At 35.2% G+C, this 14,914-nt stretch overlaps 2 protein-coding genes across 2 annotated transcripts; one reads left to right on the top strand and one right to left on the bottom strand.

The window, feature by feature from the left end:
- Positions 1-7,873: 7,873 nt before the first annotated feature.
- LOC127094046 (glucan endo-1,3-beta-glucosidase) lies at positions 7,874-9,105 on the bottom strand. Its single transcript, XM_051032916.1, has 2 exons — positions 9,048-9,105; positions 7,874-8,925 (listed from the first exon to the last, which is right to left on the bottom strand). Exons 1-2 carry the CDS (start codon positions 9,103-9,105, stop codon positions 7,874-7,876), a joined length of 1,110 nt encoding a protein of 369 aa, XP_050888873.1.
- A 785-nt stretch (positions 9,106-9,890) lies between these two features.
- Positions 9,891-10,668, top strand: LOC127094044 (putative scarecrow-like protein 16). The gene is given in 3 exon segments (XM_051032914.1): positions 9,891-10,109; positions 10,111-10,217; positions 10,275-10,668. Coding segments are annotated over 3 exon segments (720 nt in total).
- Positions 10,669-14,914: the final 4,246 nt, after the last annotated feature.

The following is a 14,914-nucleotide window of genomic DNA, read 5'->3' as shown; positions in this document are numbered from 1 at the left end:
TTGGGTTTGGCAACTTCCTTGCCTTTCCCTTTATCACCCTGCTTGGTGGGTCTTTTGTTCTATCTCTTTCCATTTCTGATCATCAGAATGGACTTCCCTTTTGACTTCAAATTCTGCTCAGCAGTTCTTAACATGGCTAGCAGTTCAGGAAGAGATTTGTCCATATCATTCATATTGAAATTTAGGACAAATTGACTGAATCTATCTGGCAACAATTGCAAGATCAAATCATTCGCAAATTCCTTTCCGAGGGGAAAACCCAACCTCTCAAGGTTTTCCATATACCCAATCATCTTGAGCACTTGGGGACCTACATGGGCTCCCTCAGCTAACTTGCCTTGAAAAAGGGCTTTTGAAACTTCAAACCTTTCATGCCTTACTTGCTCTTGATAGAGCATCTTCAGGTGTTCGATCATATCGAACGCTGCCATGTTCTCATGTTGCTTTTGAAACTCTGAGTTCATGGTAGCTAGCATGAGACAAGCAGTTTCATTGGCATCATCGACATGCTTCTTATAAGCATCTCTTTCTGCCTTAGTTGCAGAACTAGGAGGTTCCTGTTCAAGATTAGGTTTCTCCAAGACATACAACTTTCTATCATGTTTGAGGATAATCCTCAGATTTCGGTGCCAATCCAGAAAATTTGTCCCAGACAATTTTTCCTTGTCAAGGATTGATCGCAAAATGTTGTTAGAGATGTTTGTTGTCATGGTAATCTACATGAAAATAATTAAAATATAAGTATCAATAACATATTTAATTAGGCCTTTAATTAAATATGCTCCCACTATTTTACTCAAAACAAATGACCCTCACCATTTGATTCGGAAAATCCCGTTGGAAGATTTTCTAGTGGGACGAGATCCACATTTCACTTTGTTTTAAGTCCGCGTAGGCGGATTACACAAAACTAGGTTATTTAGGTAGGAACTCCTTCCAATTGTATCTAATACAACTCTCGAATATTTTAGTTGGGTGAATAACTCCTTATTCCAATCCATCACATGGATCATTTCCAACTCTTGCTTCTAAACATATATAATCTTATTATAATTTGTTCAGTTAAGTTTGACCCATTGTTTTAGCAATTGGATATTACAATTATCCCATCGTACCTTACGAATATAGAACATGCACCTCGCGTAGGCGAAACCTACATTATCTGATACTAGTCTTGATGAGTGCTAAAACTTGGAAAGCTTAAACTTAATATTTAATTTGAGGGAATTTGCAATTATTCTGATCTCACCGGCTTATTTATCATATAAATCGTCTCTCACATGCATCAACATACATTCACATGCATCAACATACATAATGAAACAGTTATGGCCCCTAGCGCAATTGTTCTCCCAAGCCAATGAGAGAACCTAAGCTAACCTAATAACGATCTAAGCTTCTCCAAGCAAGATCTTCAAGGTTGTCCTCCTTTGATATTTAATTCTTCTCTTTCTTCATAACATTACATTACATAAAATAAACTCGTTTTACATATGAGGGAGTGAGATGAGAAAAGAAGTTACATTAAGAGATTAAAAGAGAGGCACGACACGCAGGTCGTATTTTAAAAACCCAAAACAAAATAAAGGAAAACTAAGGCCATAACCGATCACCACAAGACAATAATAATAAACACATTATTATTATTAATTTTAATTCTTTTAATTAATTAAAACCAAATTAAATTTCGGCGACCGATCACACTACGCAGAGTTAGCCGGGGGTCCGCTGTCTGGTCAGCGGGACGGGGTTTCCGCTGCCCGGTCAGCAGACGGTGTTTCCGCTGCCCGGTCAGTAGACGGTGTTTCCGCTGCCCGGTCAACAGACGGTGGTTCCGCTGACCGATCAGTGGACGGGGGTCAAGGGGGCAGCACCCCTGGCCGAAATTTTTAGTGAACAATTCATTTGAAATCGACGTCGTTTTTCGCATCAACACTTGATACTTTAAAGCACAACTCTTGCACAGTCACAACCCTAATCGCATAACTCTTTGACAACACAACCCTTGTGCCGTCATTAACCCTAATACACCAATTTCAGACCGTCAAACACACCTCGATTGTTGATTCAGTATGATTGATCAACACGTCATTGCTTCACCATACTAATGTCGGATCAAGAAGCAAACGACCATTGATCGCTCAAAGGAAAACAACCATTAAGTGTTTGAATGAACGAAACAGAAACAATATATCATATATACCGTATTTTTCATCAGGATTACTTATATCATATATATAACTTGATCGATCTCAATTGCATAACCTATGGACGATAGATGTATCGCTGCTTCACCATACTAATGTCGGATTCCGAAGCATTATCAACATCAATCATCCAAATCACACACACATGATGCCAAACTTAATTACTCGTTTATTCTTTGATTCATTCTGTCTTTTAATCGTATTAATATAGAAAATATAGAAAATAAACAGCTATCAGATGCATGGTTTCGTAAGTGGCTCTGATACCACTTAAGGAGAAGAGCAATCCAAAATGAAACGGAATTTAAAATTTCTCCTTTAGTGATCCTTATGAATGGGCATGATCAGTGATAGAATTGTTACCTCTTGTGGCGATTGTAACCTTTGATGCAGTTCTATGGAGCGATCACGAACGTTGAACGATGATAACGCCTCTACTCAGTCTACACGAACGGGTTCCTTCAATCTCAGTGCTAGCTGCTACTAATGAAGGCTTTGAGTGTGTGTGTGTGTGTGAGAGAGAGAGAGAGAGAGAGAAACAAAATTGCAACTGCACAAATGCTTCTACACAAGGGTTCTATTTATAGAACCACTTGTGTGGGCTGCAAGCTAAAAAGCCCACTCAAGTGTATGTGACCCATATCTTATCATATGCCAAAATTACTTAAGCGCGTGGTACCTTACCATATTTTGTATTCTACTTAAGTACACCGGACCTTACGATGTTCTTTAATTCACTTAAGTGCACCGTACATTACGGTATTCTTTAGTTACTCTATCTCTCATCAATCCGTCCTTTTGTGTGTGACCCTGTAGGTTTTCGTGGCATTGACAATTATATTAAATCACGTATTTAACATAATAAACAGTGAGCGGTATCTAGCAACACATCACTGCTACTTAAGACACGAAAATGTCATGTGATATGACAAATATTTTTTGTGATAATACTTATGTGTACAATTACCCTTTTGCCCTTATGTCTATATTGAACACAAGGCATAAACCGTGTCATCCTTGTCTAGTTCAAGATTGGGCCCATGGACATTTATCCTGTTATGCAGGATGGGCAAATTCCATCTAGGTCACTCATGTCCCTTATCATGCTTCGTGGAGTACCTATCAACTGTCTTTATGGTCATCCAGTTACGGACAATGTTTGATCAGCAATAAGACACTCGACTCTACATCTAGGGTCCATAGTGGTTTCAGGTCGAAGGGTGGTATACACCATTATCACCATGAGAATAACTTATGACACTTTGCATAACATTCTATATAGTATTCTCATAGCGGGTCAATCCAGTATAAATATTACTCTTAATATTCATACCTATGTTTAAGACTTGATAACTCCTTATCCATGATCCATGAGATGTGATCATCAGTCTACATACATAATAGTCTTAATGCTTTAATGTTATCCCACTTCATAATAAAGCTCGACTATGGATACTTTAAGAATAGTGTCCTTATGTTTAATGTGATCTCATGATTAAGTCACACTTGATACATTAAACGGACTATCTATTCTAGGGACTTTATTAGACAAACATAATAAAAAAAAAGCCTTTTATTATTAATAAATAATTCGATACAAGTACCAAAAGTATTGGCCTCTAGGGCTTACACCAACAAATAGGTATTTTGGAAGTTGTTTGTAAGACTCCTCCCAATTGTCAAACACCTTTTCAATAGCCTTTGTCCTACCTATCCATGCCTTCCTATATGGTGGAGTGTACTGGTACTCTGCCCTAATATGCGAGATTATTATACTCACCTTTAACGATGGATTATCGCCAATGACAGACAATATTGCATCGCATATTAGCTGAGAGCTTAGTTTCCGATGATCTTGCATTGGGTTTGTCAGCATGCATGTGTGAACTGGACCCATGGATCCAATATCCCAAGAATCGCTCCTCTTCCGGTACGAAGCTGACAACTTGAAAAGGCAGTGTGCATTCGAATAATAAATTTTGCATCTCATTGCATTTGTTCTATCAACTCTGAAATCAACTGATAGTTGCATGTGAAATTTTTTGATGGCTTTTACAATCATCTTTTGTGCGAAATGTGTCTCCTTGTTTCAAACATCCTTGCATTTGCACATAAGAATTGTACCATATATCTAATGAAGGTTCATCAGAACCCAAATTCAACCTTGTCACGTGTTGAGGTGGACAATATACATGACTAGCTGGTAATGGCTCCTCTTCCTCATCAGTGTTCACCATTGAATCAACCAAGATCTCGGCTTCTTCCTCTTCGTCATCTACAACATTCACCTCAGCTTGTTCGTCATCAGTTTCACAAAACACTTGTGACTGATCAATGAACTGAGACACTTGTTGTTGTTGTGGTAATATATAAAACTCTATATCGTTGTACCCTGATTGTTCGTGACTGAGAAACATATGCTAAATATCTTCATCATCTCGAATCTTCTTATGATAAAACTTCACTTAGTTCTCTGCAAACCAAAGCGAATTTTTATAGATTATTTGGCCAATAAGACAACACTGCAATTTCTTTTCTATTCTTTGTTTCAGATGTGAAAAATTTGATCGTTGATTTATTGTAAACCGAGTTACCTCTGTGTTGTGAAAACAAAAACCGAATAGTTCATGCTCAAATATTTCACCTTCGATATGGGCACTGATTATGTAATGTTGTGAGGAAGACATTTTTATGATTCTAACTTTATTTTCTATACTGGAATTGACTGCATATATGTGTTATTCAAATGCAGTTAAATAGCGTAAACGCTGAATGCATTGATCACTCGGTTCGTCTGCACAAACTTGACCATGCATGCAGTGACAAGAATGACAACAACACACAATGCATGCGCCCAAGGAATCTTTGTGACAAGGAATCTCACAAGAGAATCTTTGTCCTAATAGTCCAAACAGACGCCCATTCCCTAGGCGCATAAAACAACCTAGGCGCCAAGAGCTAGGGCGTCTCTTAATGACAAAGAGTCCTAGGCGCCAAGAGCAAGAGCGCCTCTTCCTTGCATGTGAATATTCACATGCAGTCGCCAAGAGCAATGTCGCCTCTTCCTTGCATGTGAATATCACATGCATGCGCCTAAGACTATGGTTACTCTACTTTTGTCATGCATGCAACCAATCACATGCTGCGTAGGTTGCAAACCTAGTAAAACTCCCTCATCTATAAATAGGCTTTAAATCACAACATCAAATCATCTCCAACACTAATCATCTATACTCTTTCTTTATCACACTCTTTCTCTGCCACACTCAAGCTCTGCAACATCAAGTTATGTCTCTGTTGACTATGGGTGATGAACACAGAGGAACACTCGAGAATATCTCAACATTTATATGTTATCACTCTCTTTTTACTTATTCCATTTTTAAGTCGTATACCTTTGTTATTTATGTTTGTATTATATATTACTTCTTCTTATTGTATTTCTTACTTATGTGTTATTAGGACTCAGTGTTTTCAATGCCGTGTACATGAATATGTACCCCACGATCCTTTGATAGAACAATATATTAGAGGATGTGGATTTGGAAATCTCCTCAACATTGTCTCGTACTCGGTGGACTACAAGTTCATTTTTGCTTTGTTGGAGAGACGGAGACCCGAGAGCCACACATTTCACCTTCCTATCGGTGAGTGTACCGTCACACTTGAGGACGTATACATGTTGTTGGGTCTCCGTATATATGGTAAGGTCGTGAATGGTAGAGTGAAACAGGACAACTCTATCTGCAACGAATTATTGGGTGCCCCTTTGTGACGACCAAACTGAGGGAGTGTCATCCGGTCACATCCTGTTATTTGACAACATGGACTTTAGTACCAACTTCATATGAGGATAAAAAAGTTGTAGTGAATTGTTATTCATGGTAACTGAGAATTCATTCTCAACCAGCTTTTCATTGCTCATTAAATTTTCTCATCATACCAAGTACATAAAGTACTTGTTATATGAGTGAACTCTTACCATCCTTTCTTTTAATGAAAATGTCACATATGCCTTTAGTTGCAAGGGAAATGATGTTTGTTAGCCTTACATTAGTTTTCTTGCTTGGACAAAAGTTTATGATCCATTTTTGTGTTTAATAATGTGATTAGAACACCCTGAATCAAGATACCATAGCTCACACATAGGGTTTCCTTCATATGTTGTGTCAGTTAGCAAGACTACTTATGAATCATAGCCATCATCATGAGCTATGTGTGCCTTTTCATCACTCTTTTGATTTTTCTTGCCTTCTTTCTTGTGCCAACATTCATCAGCAAAATTTCCATACTTCTCCCAATTGTAACACTACACATTTTTATATCAAAATCCTTCTTCTTTGAATTATCAGTACCAAAGCATCATTCTCACTAGGAAGATTCAACGTTGTCATCAAACTTTGACTTGCCAATGTTGAGCGAACTTCCACTATTGAAATTTCTTTTGCCTTTCTTCTTGAACTTTCTTTCATGTACATCTTTTTCCACCACTTGAGCATGTAAAACTTGTTGAAATGGCTTCTCAGTTTCTCTATCAATCACCATGATCTCACGAGCCTCCAAAGAACGCTACAAATCCTCAATTATCATGGGTTTCACTTCTTTGGATTCTTGAATTTTCACCACTATGAAGTCAAATCTCGAAGTACGATATATCATCACTTTTTAACCACTTATTTATCAAAAATAGCCTCACCACATGTTTTTATTTGATTCACCACTGCAATCAACTTAAAGAAGTAATCACTTATCTTTTGGTCTTCTTTCATCTGCATCGGCTCATACTTCCTCCTTAAAGATTGATATTTCACTTGCTTCACGTTTCTCCACCATCACGATACTTCTCTAAGATTTCTCATGCCTTTTTTGTTATTGTCACCTTTGATATCTTTTCAAAATAATGAGCATCCATATTTTGTTGAATGCCGAAAGCATTACAATCTTTCTACTTTGAATATTTGAATGTTGTCAACTCTGCATTTGTTGGTTCTACTCCCAGTTCTTCATAGTCATTATGCATCATCTCAAGTATTTCTCGAGCTCTAAAAAACGATTTCATCAAGACGCTCTATCTTTCCCAATTGCTTCCATCAAGAACCAAAATGTTGGATGGAAATCTACCATTTGTATTCATGATTGCTAAGAAAGAACACTAAATTCACACACCACCTCACTATGTTTTTGATAACTCCTCATAAGTCTCTCATGTTTCTCTTGTATCGAAACCAATTCCCTAAGAACCAATTATTATTTCTAGTATTGAAATCAATTTTGTCTATGGTATCAAACCAAACCTCTGATCTGAAAACCAATTTCCTAATATCAAACTAGATCTTCGATGCAAATTGTTGGCACATCTATGTGTTTCTTGTTGCGCAACCAAGCTAAAGAACACCACAAATAACAAAAGATGAACTGTGATGTTGTAGCTTGTGCATTGAATTGATCAGAGTGAGGTTACAAAATCTTATACCAGACTTGTGGGTTAAGCAATGGTTTCAACCTACCTAACTAACATGTTAATTAATTAGTTAAACCACTATTAACCTAGGAAAGCATATTTAAGGATTAACAAACTAACACAATAAAAAGTTTTTAAATTGGAGAAATAAATACTAGATCAAGAGATATGCTAAAATACCTACTACAACATCACAATATAATGACTAAATATAGTTAAGAAATAGTAAAGAGAAACAAAAGGATAGCATTACTTCTTCTCTCCACATATAAGAAGATGAACTTCCAGAAGTAGATGACTTACGTAATTGACTAATTTGATATTTGATCTGCTTATTAGGACTAAACAAACCAAAGTGTCTTTCAATTTCAGTAGGTCCTTTTTTATTTTCATCAAACATGGAAAACAGATAAGTCTCTATTGGTTGATTAGGTCTAGCAGGAGTCCCTTTAGCCACATGCTTAATCAAATTCTCATAGTAAGTTTCTGCATTCTCAACTGTTGCAGCAACACCACCATCTGAAGGCCATCCACTTTCTGATAGCACTATTTCCAAATTTGCACCACCAACTTTCCCAAGTGCTACATAAATTGCTCCAAATGTTGCATCAAATAGGTTTTGGTACTCAAAACTTCCATCTCTTATCTTAACACTTTGCGAAGTGAATAAAGCAAAAGGTAAATCAATATCAGTTGAGTCACTTATGTAGCTAAAATAAGTGTATACATTTGCAAGAAGTGGTGCTTTTGTGTCCACAAGAAATTTAACTATGGGAGTTATAAACGGAATCGAAGAAGGACCGAACGATCCTAAAGATGGAGGATAGGACATTCCCAACAAGTTCAATTCTATAGCTGTTGAAACTTTGATTTGGTTTTGTAGATTGGAAGATGTGAGAGTTGCATAAATGTTCTGCATTGCGAGGAGGACGAATTTCGAGGCCTCGTCCATATTCGGATCTACTTCATTCCCAACAGCAATGTATCTAAATTTAACATCTTTAGAATATTTCAGTATATTGTTTTGAACCCAATCGGCCGCGGAAGAAACATTATTCGCGATCGACTGAATCTCTTCGTTACGGACGCCAATAACAAGCTCTATGTTGGAGCCTCTTAGGGCTTGCAAAATTGCTTGATCAGGATCATATATTCTCATTCTTCCAATTCCATTTGTTTTGTAGAGATTTACTACTTCATCAGCAGGAGGCAAATTGTCTGCGTGTCGTCCGTAACACACTCCCAACGGCAACGATGCTGCAATGAAAATGATAACAGGAACTCATGTGAAACTATATAATATAAGATCTATTCGTGAAAAATAAGTAGTTTTATGATGATAACTTGTTAGAAAAGTGAAAAGGTAGGTTATAGTGTACCCGTTGCTGTGGTTGTTTCTAACCCAATAAGCATAAGAAACACCGTGAAGAAAACCATGGTGAATGTAGCGTGAAAAATATGAAAGAAATGATAGGATCTTTGAAATAAGATATTTATATTTATATGTCCTAAATAATATGAATGTGGAAGAAAATAAAATAAAAAGTAGAGAATTGATTACTCATTAAAACGGAATGGCAATAGTTATTTTTCATAAAACTGTTTCTGAAATGGCATGATTTGACTATAAAGTTCGCATCTTCCTGTTTTGAACAAAGAAAATTGAATGCTAAGGAAGATTGGTTGCGTTGCTGATGAGGAATTGATTCATGTGAGTTCATGTAATAGATGTGAAATTTTGTGTGATTAGTAACTCCTATTTAGGCACTATATATAACGGGCGGATTCTGATGAGTTTCGGAATTTAACATATATATATATATATATATATATATATATATAATTTTAAAATGAATTAATATTTAATAATTTAAATTAATATATTTATAAACTAATTAATTAATTAAAATATTTAAAATTAAAGCCCATTAAATATAACAATAGTCTGAATAGTCCGTATGTTAGAAGTTTTATAAACTCTTCCGATATTTGAAACAAAATCAACATGGAACTTGCTTAAGACTAAAATTATATCCACTTTAATAAAATTGCATGTATAATAAAACCAGCAACCATGGTCTTGCATGTTTATTGAGCTAGCTAATTTCGTTGATTTAACGCCTTGGCATTGATTCGGTTTCGTAGCCGCTAATGTAACCATTCTTGAAGCAACATAAGGTTTCTCGGTTATTCATATTGTTGATTTGAGTTCAACTCATTGCATGCAGATTACTACATTAATCGATGTTATCGCTGATCGTCACGAAGTTGCTCCTTTAATCAAACTCACTGTTTCTGACCATGCTAATAGCAGTGATCATGAACTTCCACCTAAACTCGATCTTTCTTATGAAGAATTAGGATCTAAGTTAGTGAATTTCGCTAGGTCAAGAAATGTAACATTGGAATTCAGAGTAGTTTCTTCAAGTTACACAAATGGTTTTGCCTGTTTTGATTGAACATTTGAGAGTTCAACGTTTAGTTTATTCAGGTGAAGCTTTGGTTATTAACTGTGACATGATGCTTCATTATATTCCAGATGAAACCCTATCAAATTCAAACTCTTATGTTCATGAATCTATATCGTCTTCTGCTGCTACTACTACTATTACTTCGCTAAGATCGTTGTTTCATAAGGCGCTTCGAGGTCTAGATCCAACACTTGTTGTTTTAGTAGACGAAGATGTTGATTTAACTTCAAGTAACTTGGTTAGTAGATTAAGGTCAGCATTTAATTATCTATGGATACCTTATGATACTGAGGAGACTTTTCTACCACGCGGAAGTAAACAAAGGCAATGGTATGAAGCTGATATTTGTTGGAAGATTGAGAATGTGATAGATCCTGAAGGTGTTCAAAGAGTTGAGAGAGTTGAAAGAGTTCAAAGAATGAGAAATGCAAATTTTCAAGGGGTTGGATTTGGTGAGGAATGTGTTGTTGAAGTGAAACCTATGCTTGATGGAACATGTTGCTGGATGGGGATTGAAGAAAGAAGATGAATGTGTATTGTGCTTACATGGAGAGGTCATAATGTATTGTGCTTACATCCATTAACCAAGTCAACAAATTTCTTTGAGAATTGAATACATATTATACATGTTATTTTATTAAAGTTGGTGCAATTTTACTCTTAAGCAAGTTTCATATTGATTTTATTTCAAATATTGAAAGAGTTTATAAAGCTTCAACATACATATATTATTGCTTAAGTTAAATAGAATGATAATGAGTTTGTTTGACTATTGTTGTATCTAATAGGCTTTAATTTTAAAGATTTTAACTAATTAAATAGAGTGTGGGCATGGGAAAAGAGTTCATTGATTATATTTTAAGTGAGTGAATTGTTTTTAATCAAAAGTTAAGTTTAAAAGAGGCACAAGGGGTCCAAAAGAAATTTGAATGAGTGTTAGTTCTTTTTGTCTTTTGAAATTTTAAGTCAGTGTGACTAGATTCATTTACAAGTTTGATTTAAGAAAAGAGTTTAAAAATGCAATGACATAAGATCAAAGTTTCTAATTTAAAACATGTCTAAGTTTGAAATCACAAGCAAAGAAAGTTTTAAAAATGGGGGAAATATCTGAAATTTAAGAAGTGGGAGGAGATGAAGAGACTAATCCTAAGCATAAAATTAAAAGTTAAGAGTTAAAAAGATCTGACCAATAGGATACAATCCAACAGACAAGAATGTCATATAAAAAATCCATTTTTCCTTTGGACTTTTGAATCAAGCAATAATCAGCAAACACTTGGCAATATGAAGAGCAAGGCCTTAAATAAAGATGGTCACATCCAAGCAAACCAATCCATAGCTAGCATTCTTCTTTTGTCTTCTCATATATCATATGGAATACTCCTTGATCAAACTCAGAGAAAAGCATCAGACCCTAGTTCAAAACAATAGTTGCATCAAGACAATGTAGCAGATAAGTTCAACTGGATTCCAAAACTTGCATCAGATGAATGCTCAAATCACAATAACTTGATCTCTGAATTTTCGCATTGGCCAAGTCCCTTTTGCATATGGAATGTTGCCTAATTCTAAATCCAAAAGCTCAGATCAAACCCAACAGTCCACACAAACATTTTTAGGATTTTTGTTGTTTATTAAGTATTTTGAGGTCCTAAGACCACAAACACAAACAAGATACACAAACAAATATATACAATAACAATATATGACTCAAATGAGAAAAGTGAAAAATGAAATAAATATAAACAAATTAAATGCTATGTAAATGACAAATGAATGGTAAATGATTTGAAATTAAATTGCATAAGGTAAATGACTTGAAGATAAAAGCAATATTAACACAAGTTAGTCAAATGTTAGTTAATTAGATGTTAGTGATGTTTTGCTTTTCAATTAATTAAGTAATTCTTTGGAGAACACTCAACCCTCTATTCACAAGCATGGACCCTTGAACCAAGACATTTTCCATAGGAAGGAAAAAATGTCAAGTTTCCACACAATACCAGGAAAGAGGGGAGACTTACAATCCCACTTACAAGAATGATATGCCTTTAGGGTCAAAATTTAGCTCTATGTTAAGCAATCGTAATTGGACTTATGTAGAAGTCACAACTATCTGAGGTCGGGCAATTAGAAATTTAGGTGATAATGCATGTTAGAGATTTGATATAATGAATCAAACTCCTAAAACACACCACACACTAAAAGAAAAAGATCAAAGGGGTGGACATATCTCATCCATACTTGTATTGGTTCATCTAACACAAAGTTATTGATAAATCAATTAGCCTTGGGATGTTGAGATTTCATTGGTCAATGAAAGGGATGGGAAAGAATGGGATTGAAAAAGAAGAGGGAGGGGAGATGAGAGAAACACAAATTGGTAATGCGATGAATTTTATCAAATTAAAATCATCCATTCATTTTGGAAGATGAAATATATATTTCACTAATCCCCTAAATCTAATGATTTTAACTCAACAAAAGTCAAATCAACCTTGACCAAGGCCCAAACACATAGTCAAACATCACAAGTCAATAAAAATGGCTCAACATCATTTCTATATAATTAATCAATAAAAAATCGAATTAAAAATGCATTTAAATTCAATTTAATTTGGCCAAAACCTAAAACCTTTTCAAAACACCAAAAAATGGTCAAGAGATTTATCCTAGGTCAATGAAGGTCAAAGGACCTTGGACAAAAAATTTCATGATTTTTAAAAAGTCAGAAGTATTTTTAAGCAATTAAAAAATATACACAAAAAACAATTAATTCATGAAAAATACCAAAATTAATCCAAAAAATAATTTTAATTCAGAAAATGAAATAGAAAATCATTTAAAGATTTTTGGAGAAAGTCCCATATTTTTTGGATTAAAAATGAAATTTATATGAATTAATCAAAATAAGTGGATTAAATGAAAAATCAGAAAATACAAAAAAATAAGGGCCATCAGATCTCCCTCATTAATTAAGGTGGCAGATCTAATGGTCTCGCGTGTGCTATCCATGGTGGACTTGAGTCAAAGCGCCACACGCGTGGTAATCAAAACCAATGACCAAGATTAGAACATTTAAATCAAATCAGATGGCTTGGACTTTGCCAACGCACCACCGGAGCCCTAGCTCCAGTCATCTTCTCCGGTGATCACCACCGGTCTGGTTCAAGCTCAACTTTGTGAAAAATGAAAAATTGATACACTAATTTGAAGGAAAAATGCTCAGGAGCACGAATCTGACCTTAATTTTCTCCAATTCCAAATATATAAAAAGATACAGGGATTTGAATTTTGAGGATTATGAACTGAGTTGCTTCGATTTAGCCTTAAAGCAACTCAATCTTGTTGCCTACATTGGTAGGACTTCAGCCAACCAAAAATCACAAGGAATGGTGAAGAATTGAGAGAGAATTGAAGAAATGAAGTTTCTGAAAAATCACATTCGAGTTGGTTCAAATTCAGTTGATCTTGATCTGGATTTGCTTTCTATCTCTTCCTCTTGCTTGTAGAAACCAATTGAGATGAAAAGGGATATGAATTTTTAGAGTTTGAACTCCCAAATAGAAGGTGAAGTTCAAGCTCGATTTCAAGAGAAATCTTCAGAAATTCTATGGAAATGAGGGTTTGGATCAGTCTAGAAAAGCTTGGGCAAGGTGTTGATGAAGTTCTGAGCTCATAGCACTTGTATTTATAGCCAATTCAAATGCTTTCCATGCACTTTCTTTTGAAATCCAAAAATAGCAATTGCATCATGCAAGCTTGCATGGGCGTTTACAAAGCCCAAATAATGATTGGAATAAGTCCAAAAATGTGCACATGTGATGCCGAAAGCAAATGATTAAGCCATGCAATGTGGAATGGAAATTGGTTGTGAGAATCTTCCAAATGGACCATGCATTTCACCCATGCGCAAGTCCATCAATTTCGATCTAAATGAGATGACCTTGGACTTTTTGGAAAGGTGAGACCAAGGGGAACAACTTTCTTTTTTAACACTTTTTCATTTGAATCTTGGATCATGATGAATTTTGAGGTGGACGTTTGGAAAATCAAACATATTTGAAAATTTTCTAGGTACCAAGCCATATGTTCACTTCTTCCACCTTGAATAACTTTTGCTATGGACTTGAAATGAAAAACGTTCCCTAAACAAAGTTGTATCTCTTTCAAACCTATTCATTTTGGTCATAAATTTTACCCCAATTGGATTTGGAATGAAGGAGTTATGCATTTTAGAAGTTAAGGAAAATCACTTGTTCAGTGGTATTGGTCCAAAGTGACCTATAATGTTTCCTCTTGGAACATGCATTTTAAAGTTAAATTTGAACTTCCTAAAAATATAAAACTTGAAGTAAACATCTTGAATTTGATCATGGAATTTTAATGGATTTCATCTCATAAAAATTGAACAAGTTATGATCTTGGAAAATTGACCTCGAAATTAGGGTTTAGACAAATTGACCTATAATATTTCACCATAAAAAATGAATTTCCAAGCAAAACTAGCTCTTGACCTCAACATGAAAGTTGTTTGGAATATCATTTCGAGTAACTTTTATCTTGGAATAATGTTTATATGACAAAATTTATAGGAGATAGGGTCTAGGGAACCCCAGTTTTGACCAATTGACTTTCTCTGCTAACCCACCATGAACCAACTTACTAACTTGATATTCTCTTGACTTTTGGGACTCATGGAGGATCATATGTGTGTAGGATGATGTAATATGAAGTATTTGAAATATTTGATCAAATGTTGAAGAAACTTGTTG

This window comes from Lathyrus oleraceus, chromosome 6 (assembly GCF_024323335.1).
Source record: "Lathyrus oleraceus cultivar Zhongwan6 chromosome 6, CAAS_Psat_ZW6_1.0, whole genome shotgun sequence".
In the NCBI taxonomy this organism is placed as follows: Eukaryota; Viridiplantae; Streptophyta; class Magnoliopsida; order Fabales; family Fabaceae; genus Lathyrus; species Lathyrus oleraceus.
This window is presented reverse-complemented; position numbering and strand designations above follow the sequence as displayed.

Coding starts and splice junctions, on each gene's coding strand:
- LOC127094046 (XM_051032916.1), bottom strand. CDS start 9,105: ATGGTTTTCTTCACGGTGTTTCTTATGCTTATTGGGTTAGAAACAACC. Junction 8,926..9,047: donor AGAAACAACCACAGCAACGG/GTACACTATAAC, acceptor TTTTCATTGCAG/CATCGTTGCCGTTGGGAGTG.